This window comes from Geotrypetes seraphini, chromosome 9 (assembly GCF_902459505.1).
Source record: "Geotrypetes seraphini chromosome 9, aGeoSer1.1, whole genome shotgun sequence".
NCBI classification, from domain to species: Eukaryota; Metazoa; Chordata; class Amphibia; order Gymnophiona; family Dermophiidae; genus Geotrypetes; species Geotrypetes seraphini.
Window position 1 is genome coordinate 38,363,242 of NC_047092.1, and position 12,469 is coordinate 38,375,710.

Here is a 12,469-nt window from a genome sequence, read left to right on the forward strand (position 1 = left end):
TAAAATGCTGCATACACCTTTCAGTGCTATAGAAATAATAAATAGTAGTAGTAGTAGTCCTGGGGGAAAGAGATTTAGACTTTGGTCTCAATAGGATTTACAGTCTCTGGGACAACTATTGTTAGATGGGGACTTGGTGTCCTTTTCTCATTTGGAATCAGAATTTGGCTTGGTGGCCCGGGATCTTTTTCATTATGAGCAATTGCGAGCCTTTTTTTTGTAAGAAAGTGCTTCCAGAATTGAGACAGTCACCCACCTTGGAAGTGAGTCCATTTATATTTGTGGAAGATTTCATTTTACCTCACTTCATCTTCTCTACCTTGGTTGTGATTCACTGTGTTGATTTTGAAGTTGCAACCAATCATGCTTCCATCTTGAATCCTCCCTGTCATTTCTTTTGGTTTTTCAAATCTGGAATATTATTGTAGTGGACACAAAGTATAAGGCTTACCAAATAATTTCCTTTACATGACTTGTCAAAATGCTTTATTTATTGTGAGTGCAGTCTTTTTGACCATTAGTAAGTTTGTTGGTTTATATTAGTGCTGTTCTATTTACAAAAATATAATGATATCCAAGTACAAAATTGAGGAGCATATGTATATTGGTAAAGAATATAAATGGAGCCTGGGGGATTACTGGCATATCTTGAGCCAGGTGCTTAACAGAAATCTTTAAATAAGGCAGAATAAATGATTTTTATAATAGATTTGGAAGTGTAAACCTTTCACTGAGGCTTTTAAAACACAGCACACATCCTTCTTAGATCTGCTATTTGACAGCTTAGCACACAAAAGCTTTTTATGAGGACAAACACTGTTTTTCTCATTGATGGGCATGATGATTCATTATAGTTTCAAGTAGAGAAGTGTAAATTAAATCCCATAGTTGTAGATGGAAAGTGCATTAAACCAATTAACCTGGCTCTCTTATTTGTACACAGACCTTAATGGTTGCTCTTTCATCTCTATCTATTAAGGAAAATAGGAATAATAATCATACGTAAATGAGCCTATTTTGTCTCAGTCACTATTAATTTACTCATCTTTGCTCTTTTTTAATTGTGAATCCCTATGTTGAGTATCTATCTAATTGGCTTGTCATGTTTTCTCATTTTATAGGATCAAAACACATTACTTCCCACAAACACCTATTCTTAGAGTACATTGAATTTTGATACCACCATTGTCAAGTTTGGTGTATTCTGCGTTAGAAGTATACAGTGTAACTTGTTACATTTCCTAAGAAGCTGTGTGTCTGACTGTTAAGCTGATGTTAGCCAATTTGCAATTTTGATGCATTATTTCTATTTTTAGTAATGCTTCAGATCCTGGTACACATTAACTATGTTATGAAGCTTGAGTTCTTCGCCAATTATTTTTCTCAATGGAACAGTACTGCTATTGGATTGTTCCAGAGCTGCAGAGGAACCTTTATTGAAAGAGAGCAAATGATTTTGGGAGATTATATTTTTTTTACAAGGGTTAGACCTGATTACTTTTGCTACAGGGAGTAGTTTCTGCTAGGCTCTGCGATCTTGCAAAAAAATAAATAAATCCCTCTAACCCACTAATAGCTTTCACCCGTGATATACTCAGCTTGTGGCAGTCTTGTGGCATTGTCATTGATGGACAGGGTCAGTTTGTATAATATGTTACTTCTACCTTGATGGTTATACCTTTTTCAGGTGCTACCCTTATATTTGAGAAGCTCAGATAAGCATAAACTAATCCAGCAGTTACAAAAATTTTTATGGAAAGGTAACAAGGCTCACCAGGCCTATACAGACACTCCCCTTGAACTGTCAGTTTTTCAAAATGAACACTTTAGTGCTTACATTCACGTGATACCTCCTCCAGGACCCTCTACACTCCCTTACCTAGGGTCTGGAAGTGAGTTTGTAAATTTCATGAGATTTTGTCCACGGTGTCCCCTTTTTTACCCATACATAAGAATATAAGAATAGCCTCACTGGGTCAGACCAATGGTCCATCAAGCCCAGTAGCCCGTTCTCACCTTGGCAAATCCAGGTCCCTAGTACCTGGCCAAAACCCAAGGAGTAGAAACATTCCATGCTACCGATCCAGGGCAAACAATGGCTTCCCCCATGTCTTTCTCAATAACATACTATGGACTTTTCCTCCAGGAAATTGTCCAAATCTTTCTTAAAACCAGTTGTGTTATCCACTCTTACCACAACCTCTGGGGTTCCAGAGCTTAACTATTCTCTGAGTGAAAAAATATTTTCCCCCTGGCAGAAATAACCCTATACTTCTGTCTTGAAGAGATAAGGGTATTAATTATGTGTCACAAGTGGTTACTGATGAAGGTAAGATGAAATCTTTCTCAACTTTGCAACAGGAGTATGGACTTTCATATAAGGATCTTTTTGCATATCTCCTGGTGCGCCATTTAATCCAGCAGCTGCCCTCTCAAGATCTTACATTGGATAGACAAGAGCTGCTATCCATGGCATATACTCTGGGCTCTCAACTGAAAGTACCTCTCCATTTTCATAATAGACATTTGAAAAATGACACTTGAATGATTGACTACATAAAGTTACAAACTGTCTGGCAAAGAGACTTAGGTTGTACTTTACTGGAAGATTTTATTTTGACAACTGTGAAGAAGTTGCATTCTTTGATACCATATAATATATGCTTCTGGGAAATGCAATATAAGATTCTGTTGCAGCTCAAGATTTCTCTAAAGCAGGCCTTTTTGGCTAACCTTATACCAGCAGCCAAATGTTCTAAATGAGGCCATGCAGATGCCACACTTGGCCATATGTTCTGGTCTTGCTCCTTTATCACATCCTTTTGGTCTTTGGTTTTTGACTTCCTAAAAGGGATTTGGGCTATAACTATTCGGGAAACCCCATCCATTTGGTTTGGCCTTTTACCCTCATATCACCCTAAGAAAAGGGGAGTGGGCCTATTTCTTAAATGGTCTCTACTGGTATCTTTTAAATGTATCTTGCTTAAATGGGTAGATACTGAGGGACCCACCTTGTCATTGTGGAGGTCACAAATGATACTTGTGTTTACCTGGGAGTGGAGGGAGATTACAGACCTCTCTACCAAAAAGCTAGCTTCCATGCTACTTAGGAACCATTCTGGAACACAATTATCTCTGTTGCCCTTAGTCGTATTTTGAATGGGTAGCCTTCAGAGTGTGTGATCATGTGTACTCTGTATCTGGCTTCTGGTTGTTTGAGGCTCGACTTTCTTGGGACCCTTGGGAAGGGGGGAGGGTTATTGTTTTGATTGTCTTATTCCATAAATGAGTGTCAAAGATGGAAGAATTTATGGATATTCTCTGTATTGTTCTTATGCTCAATAAAAATTGCTTGACTGCAAAAGTTTTACTGATAATAGACAATGTGCCTGGCCATGCTTAGTCCATTAACATCGAGGTTGAAAATGTCCAGGTGGTATTTTGCCACCAAACACGGCCTTACTGCTTCAGCCACTTGACCAGAATATTATTAGGTGTTTTAAGGCCTCATATGCTCACCAGGTCTTCAAGATGATTCGAGCAGCAATTGATGCCAAACCTAAGCTTCATGTCATGGCCTACTGGAAAGCCTTCACCATTGCTTATGCAATAACTTTCATCACAGCAGCAATGGATGAATTAAAACCAGAAACAGTCAACGCATGCTATAAGAATTTATGAACTAAAGCCATCCATGATTTCCAAGGCTTCCCAGGGATTGATGGAGAAGTAAGGAAGATCATCCAAACAGCAAGAGAAGTTGGTGATGAGGGATTCATTGACATGATAGATGAAGAAGTGGAAGAATATATTGAAGAACATCAAGAAATGTTGATGAATGAGGAGATGGAAAAAGTAGTCAAGTCATCTATAGAGGTAGAAGATGAGGAAGAAGAAGAAATTGAAGTAGAAGCAGCAATGTAGACACTGGAAAAATTTGGCAAAGTGTTTCAGATGGCACAAAACTTAAAATGACAAATAATGGATTATGATCCTATGATAGAACATGGCATTAAAGATACACATATGGTAACGGAAACCTTGCAACCTCTCCAGCAAATGTTTAATGAATTGAAAAGGCAAAAGCAACAACTCTTATCACATTGTTCTTCTACAAATCCAAGGAAAAAAAGGGTTCGCTATCAAAGACCCTAAGATAATCAACAGCATCTGCACCTCGCATCATCCAGCCATCATCATTTTCATCTGCTCAGCCTTTTTCACCTTCCAAAGAAGATGATCCTGTTGACCCTTCTCCTGTTTTTTTCAGATCAATAGCCAAGCACAGTGTCACAATACCTACATCATCAGCCCACTTCACCTACTCATTGTAGGCAGTTTGCGGTCATCATATCACCATTGTCATCATCATCAGTAATCATTATATTAACAAGAAGAATGGAGAAGCTGGTGAATATCCACAATAGGCTAAGATATATTTTTTAACAAATAAAATTATCTTATTACAGGTCAGGTTATGTACATGTACATGTGTATGATTTTTATTCTGAGATGTGGAACAATAACATGTTTTTTCAGTGCTTATACAGCACTTTTATGGAAAAGCATGTTGATAGCGTCTTACTGTACATAATTTATCATTAAACTTTATTGTACCTGTATTTATGTATGAGTCAGGTGTGTTATAATAGCTTTCAATATTATCCTCAGTTTCACATAGTTGCAGAAGGTCTTGAAATGTATTACCCATGGGTAGGAAGGCACTACTATAATTAATAGCTAAATTGCAGTCAATAGACTTAACACTGCTTATTTTGTAGTATTCTTTGATCGAATGTAAGTGCTGTTTATGATATTAATTTTTGTGTATAATTTAATACACTTTGTTCTCGAATTGAAAATTAATAAAGATTTAAAAAAACAAAACAAAACACTGCTTATTTACTGTTCGTAGTTTGCCTAGTGCTGATCACAGGTTTTTTTTTTAGTTTAATTTAAAAATGTACTTTTTAATGTTATATTGGTACTCCTAGATCTTCCTTCTGTTTTAGGAATATAAAATCAAAGAAATACAGTAGTTATACCAGTGGAGTGTTGCTGCAGGCATAGCTGTTCATGATCCAATTTGTAATCTATGTTAGCCATATAGCAGGAAGGTTACGACCAAACCCAGACTAAGTTAAAAATCTGAAAAAAGGCCTCCCACTACTATATTGCAAAGGTTAGTAGGTCTTTGAAAGATATTTTTTCTCTTTTGTTCAGTCTGCAATTGAGGTGACAGTACAAAAAAATAAGCTAATCGCATTTAGAAGATTTTATTTTGATGCTTTTACCTTACTATCTGCAGAGGTCAACCAGATAAAATTTTCATCTCTTTAACGTTTCAGGAGGCACTGTGCTGGACAGTTTTATTCACCCTCTGGGTTACTAAATTAGATTCTAAAATTGAGTGTGCAGCATAGTCAATATGTTTCCATAATGGTAGTGCAGTGCATTTCACCCTGCAAATATAGAGGTCATGGTAATATGAAGGGAAGAGGACTAAAATATGAAACACCCAAAGTATTTATTTACCAGCTGATAGGCCTTGGATTGAATGGACTGCACGTTAGATATGACATTTAGAACCAGCGCACCACTGCATAAATGAACCTGATGAGAACTGTTAGTGCAGTAACTAAATCGAGAACCCAGTCAAAGTGAACTGGACCTGAGAACTAGATAGAATGCACCTTGAATCAATAAAGGCACTGCAGGAGAAACCGATTCAACCACAGTTATCAAGCAAAAATCACAGGGTTTTAACTGAGCTTTATTTTGATGAATATGTTCAGACGGAGGTAATGGTTAGAAAGAAGAATAGGGGACTCTAATAAGTGAGATTCTAATAGTCTGCAAATTTAAGGTTACATGTTGAAATAATGCCTCCCATCCCTAGAATCAAATAGCTGAAAACTAATTCTCATTGTTTCATTTCCCTTACTTTTGTTTCCATTTTCTTTTCCTAGGGCTTATTGATCTTGTTACAGAATTTGCCCACAATGCACTGGGGAAATGAGGACATCGGTGTTCTGCTAGCAGAAGCCTACAGATTGAAGTTTGTATTTGCAGATGCTCCGAATCACTACAAGAAGTAAAATTGCAAAGAAAATGAATAACTTAAAAAAAAAAATCCTAAGTGCAAAGTATTTTTCTTCTTTTTCTTCTATCCTTTGCAAATTCTTATGTATAGTTAAAATTCTGAAACACTTTCCGTCAGATAATGTGAACCAAATAGCTAGATAATCCTAAACCACATCTGCCTTAACAGTGAGCTATCGGAATCAGTCTAAAAAACCATAATAAAATGCCCTGAATTTCGAATCGCTGCCACCTTGCACTTGGTGAGTTTGTAATGCCAATAATTGTCATGCCTTTCAGCAGTTACTGTTATGTTCCCAGACAGCATGTTGGATAGTTCCTCTGTTCATGATTCAAAATAATTTATTCTTTCCTTGGAATCATGCTGATGAAATCAATTCATGTTTTCTTTCTTTAGTTTTATCTTCCTATGGTAATATATTTTATGATATTTTGTTCAATTATTTTGAAAATTTGTATAGAAGAAAATGTTTTAAACTCTTGCCGTATTTTCTGATACTACGTAATGAACAATCTTTCCAGTCTGTCTTTAGCAAGTCACTGATAGAAATGTATGGCTTTATATGTTACCTAATTTGCCAAGATCTATTAACTTCATACAGCCTTAGTTAATTAATAATATTTTCCAAAATATTGTGTAAGTCAATTATAAATGGCTCATATTGTACAAGCTTATAATGATTTGGTACCAGTTGATAGATTTCAGAAAACTAATCGAGTATAATAAATACTGTTTAGAATCCTGATTTTCCTTTTTCATCTCCAAAGCAAAGTACATAAGCTGCTAAGAAAATCAAAAGTGATACATTTCTGAAATAGAACATCAAAACTTCAAGGTGTCTTTTCCCCAGGTGATTATTAAATTGCAAGTACAATTTACCATATCTTCCCCAAATATGTCCAATGTTATTTAGCAATCTTACTGTACTATTTCTTAGCTGACAGGATGGTAGCAGGGAATGTTCTTAAAAATGTTCTAGGACATTTCTATAATGCCTTTAAATGTCTAACGAGAACTAGAAATTATATAACTCAGCCATTTTTTTCTGGCTTCAAAAAACATTCTATAAGTTAAATTTAAATAGATATAGGAGTTTTATGGACTTCTGGGGGTGGGGGAGGGGGGAGACCACCTATAAAGAACAATATAAACATAAGACACATGGCAATTTTCCTGATAGACTTTTAAAGGATGGTTAAAAAGCTAATGCAAGATAGCTTTGTTACAAAATAGCATATATTATCAATGATATAATTTTAATAATAGAAAAATAATTTTGTGTAGTTTGCTTATTTTATTACTGTATAATTGTATAAACCATTCAATATAAATGAAACTACATTTTATAAATATTAATTTATTATTTTTTTAAATTTTATGTATATATCTTTCTAATATCACCTAATTCATTAAACTTTCATCCTTAAATACATACATACATCTACAGAATACATTGACAAGTTACCCTACAGTAACCCCTGACAGATTTTTTTCAACAGGAAAAGTGCTAAATGCAAAAGTAAAGGCTTGAAATTATAACTCTTTGTCAAAAGTCCCAACTAGCAATTTCTAATAGTTCAAGTCAAAAACATCGGCACAACAGATGTACTCAATAATAGTTCTCTTGGTCACAAAATGACCATTAACCGTTTAATTTTCACTTGCAAATATTTACTGATCCATAGTTCATGGCCAGATATTCACTGTCTTGCTCAACACTCGACGGTGTTTCGCTAGATGCGTCTTCAAGAGACAAGACTTTGCCAGAGATAGCAGTAGGGTTTAAAACACCTATATCCATTAAAAACAATATAAATTTCAAACCACAATCAAAACCTGACATTCTTCCACATAAATCAACTAAAATAATACCTGATTATTAAACAGCATAAACATATTAGTGGCAGCCAACTGAAGTGGGCAATCCCAACGTCAGGCGTCCGGCGCTGTGGATATCCACAGTTGATTTACATCTGAATTGTTAACTTCTTTTAAACCACCTGGCATTTACGCGTCAGGTAGACCAACCAATCAAAAGCCTACAAGATCATCCAGCTGATTCATTTTCTAGGGAGTCACAGTGGCCTCACTCGGTAAAGCCCTCTAGGTATTTTCACCCAATTAAAACTAACTTGATGTATTTCTTCTTTCTAAAGTCTCATTTAAATCCCAGACTAAACCCCTCCCATTTGATCTGCCAATCAAATTCCTCACATAAAGCCTCACATACAACATACCCCGAGTGAGGCTATTCAAATAGTCGAGAACTATCTACCTGCAACAAGTATACCCGCCCAGATGAAGGATTTACTTGGTCAATTTGTTACATTGGTTATCGAATGTAACCATTTTTCATTTCAAAATCATTATTACCTCCAAATGAAAGGTATAGCCATGGGCACTACTGTAGCTCCATCTATTGCCTGTCTTTATATGACAGATTTCAAACAAAAGCATTTGGAAACATATGCAGGGAAATCACATATCAAATGCTAGAAGCGTTTCATTGACAATATCTTCCTCATCTGGGTGGGTAGCGAAGTCAAACTTAGTGAGTTCCTCTGTTGTTTGAATCATTGTGATTCAAATATCACATTTAAGTCCACAACCTCAGATTCTTCTGTTAGTTTTCTCGATATTAAGATCTCTCTTAATAATGGCAGATTCTCAACCTCAATTTACCAGAAGGAAACCGATCGGAACACTGTCTTACACAATAAAAATTATCATCCAAAAATTTAAAAAAACAGTGCTCTGATCGGGCAGTTCCTTAGACTAAAGCGTATATGTGACTCGGGAGAGGATTTTGACAAACATGCCAGGGAAATGTCTCTCCAGTTTAGACAGCTGGACTACCCAGAGACCGTCATTAATAGAGTTCATAAAAGAGCTAAGAATACACACAGAGAATGGTTGCTGCACCCTCAAAAAAGAGAGAATCAAGAGTCTACTATAACATATTCTCATCAAGTGTTATCTATTAGACGGGCGATCTGTAAGCATTAGAACATACTGCACTTAACATGACGAACTGAAGGATTTACCCAGATTTGCATATACGCATCAAAATAACTTGAGATAAATATTTTCTAATTATAATCATACTTCAGTCTCTTCTCAGCAGGGTAGGACAGGACATTTTGCTTGTCAAAAATGTGTGTATTGATCTTATTCTCTTACCATTAATACGGTTATTAATCCACGGACAGGGAAAGAGTTTCTTCTTCGCTCATGTACGGACATAATTTTGTACAGGTAGTCTATGGTATCGTTTGCCCATGTGGCAAATGGTACATTGGTCAGACAAAACGTAAAATTAAACTTTGAATTGCTGAATGCCTGTGTAATATTAGGTCGGCCCGAGAGGATGCCCCGTTAGTATCTCACTGGCAAAAACAGCAACACGATCTCGAAGATTTAAAATTTTTAGTATTGCTAAAGCGTTATATTTTCAAGCCTTTACTTTTGCACTTAGCACTTTTCCTATTGAAAATATTCTGTTGGGGGTTACTGTGGAGTGACTTGTTAATGTATTCTGTAGATGTATGTATATATTCAAGGATGGAAGTTTAATGAATTGGGTGATATTAGAAAGATATATACATAAAATAAAAAAAATAATAAATTGATATTTATAAAATTTAGTTTCATTTATATTGAATGGTTTGTAAAAATTTTTGAAATGATTTTTGGACTATTGAATTTCCAATTAGAGTATAATTTTTGTATAATTATATAAATATAACAATTTCATAAACATATTTAGATTGCAGATCATTCTCACTACACTATTCATTGTATCTGTATACACTTGTTAGGTGATATGTTCATCTTTAGCATTTAAAAAGGTTCTCATTCATTATGTATATTAAGGATCATCTTAAGCTTTACAAAGAAAATGTCGGACATATTAGAAATATGTATCAAAAGGATTGGATCTTAGATACAACTAATTTATGATGGTTTACATAAAACTATTGTTATAATATGCTAACATAAAAAAATAATACATCACAGAGTCAAATCATATTGTTTTATTAAATAATGAGATACCTGTTAATTGACGCTACTGGAGAATCCAGTGCTTTAATGTGGTTAAATATGGAACCAGTTCCAGTTTAGTTGTCCACTATCTGCTCCAAACTCAAATTGCATGAACCAGATGCTGTATATCCAATGGATATACCACTTTGCTATAAAAGGAATTGTAACACAGTACCAAAAAGGGGCACAAGGGACACAATGAAGTTGTGTAGCTGAAAGATAAACCACATGTAAGCACATGTATTGGAATGCTTGTGAATATAGTCATTAAGTTTTCTCATTCATTGTATAGTACATATGAAAATTTAAAATAACTTGTATGTAATGTGATGATATTACTTCAAAATATGAGCCTCTGTAAATGGAACTTTTTTAATGTAAAATTTTATTTCGCTAAAGTTGATCATCCCAGATTAAATTCTGCTCTAGTTGAAATGCTGCATATATATATATCATAGGAAAAGCTTTTTGGTTCATAGTTTTACATCCATAAAATTTTCAGAAATATGTGAAGATAAAATGTAGAATACATCTTAATTGTCAATACTTTGAAACATGCAGGTGGCATCTTTGCATATCACCTTATAACTTTGTAGAGATATTAAATTGTTGGCAACTATATGTCTTGAAGTTGTGCTGTGTTGAAGAATGTCTGTAAAAATTTAAAAAGTACATAGCAACCGCTACAAAGCTATGTGCTTCATGTATATAGTAATCAAATATGTATATATAATAAATGGCAGAATATGAGAATGTTTTGCGTAGACATTTGATGTGTACATCTTTTAATGAATGTGTAGTTTATTAATTTTCCTGACCACCCTTTATTGACAAATATCTAGGTGAATTACATACTCAAAATCGTAAGAAACAGAAAGAAAAGAAGAAATAGTACAAAGATAATTAACACACAAAACAAAGGGCATAAGAGCAGTCATACTGGGTCAGACCAATAGTCCATCTAGCACAGTCTTCTGATTCCATCAATGGCCAATCTAGGTCACAGCACCGGGCAGAAATCCAAATAGTAGCAACATCCAAGCTACCAATCCAGGGCAAGCAGTGGTTTCCTCCATGAGTGTCTCAATAGCAGACTATGGATTTTTCCCCCAGGAACTTGTCCAAACCTTTCTTAAATCCAACTATGCTAACTGGTGACGGGACAAAAGCGCACGAGACAATTGAGCGCCAACAATACAGAGCAGACAATCACGTGCAGGACATCAGCGTGCCGGACTTAAACTTAATTTTAAAGTGCTCCGAGAATGGGAGTGGGAGGGAATCCCCCACTTAAGTTAGCACTGTTGCCACTGCCATTGGGGTGGGGTGGGGGGGAACCCCCCACATTACAGAGGAAATTGATGTTTTTCCCTAAAAAAGGGAAAAACGCCTCTTCCCTCCCAATACCTCTACCCAACAGCAGTGCAAACAGTACTAACAACTGCGGGGGGGTTCCCTCTCCAACCCCCCCTCAGTGCACTTTAAAATTAAGTTTAAGTTCAGCATGCTAATGTCCTGCGCGCGATTGCTCTGTATTGTCGGCGTTCGATTGTCCTGTTTTTGACTATGAACCATGCTAACGACTTTAACCACCTCCTCTGGTAACATGAGAACAGCCATAATAGGATCATATAAAAGAAAGTGTTCTATATGAAACACAAGGGTAGGATAACAAACCAAACAAAATCCTCATATTCTACCATATTCCAATAAGAACAATTCCACCTGGCATTCATCCTATGAGTTAGTGGTGTCAGCTGACCATAATTGATGCCAAAATTCTGGGAACCAAGTCTTAATACCTGTTTAAATGGAAGAATGTATTTCTGAGGTAGTTGGGCTTAGTATTCCAAAGAGCAGGGGCCCTGAAGCTAAGTAAGAATAATGATTGCTAATGGCATTGGTTGAATCATTTTTTCATGATTTGGGGGAAAGTTGTCAAGGTACAGTAAGTGGGAAACATTTTCTTCCTCTTGATGTACCACTGGAGTCACCACCTGTGGTAACTCTGTGACCTAGGAGCATCAGGCCATCAAGCCATAGCCCAATCTTCAGTTTGGACCAAGGCTTGATTTCCGGTTTGTGTCTTAAAAGGACAGCACCTATAAAAATAGTCCACTATGCAGGCAAGCCCTTCTATGGAAAGATGACCCATAGTGGCAGTACTGCAATACTACAACCAGGAGTCCCTGGACTGTTTTTGGATCCCAGGACCATCAGGGATCGCTTCTGAATGACCCTAGACTACCGTACATATTTAAACACATAGGCGAAAGTGAGTCATGAGGGAGTACAGGGGCAGAGAGACCTTCCAAACCTGTG

General features: G+C 36.0%; 1 protein-coding gene across 2 annotated transcripts in view; it reads left to right on the top strand.

The window, feature by feature from the left end:
• The window catches only part of TBC1D22A (TBC1 domain family member 22A), a 273,038-nt gene extending 262,141 nt beyond the window's left edge, over window positions 1-10,897 (top strand). For both annotated transcript variants that reach the window (XM_033958715.1, XM_033958714.1), the window contains one exon: window positions 5,970-10,897. In XM_033958715.1, the coding sequence (XP_033814606.1) occupies window positions 5,970-6,098 (129 nt within the window). In that variant the 3' untranslated portion in view covers window positions 6,099-10,897. The remainder of the gene's footprint in view (window positions 1-5,969) is intronic.
• Window positions 10,898-12,469: the final 1,572 nt, after the last annotated feature.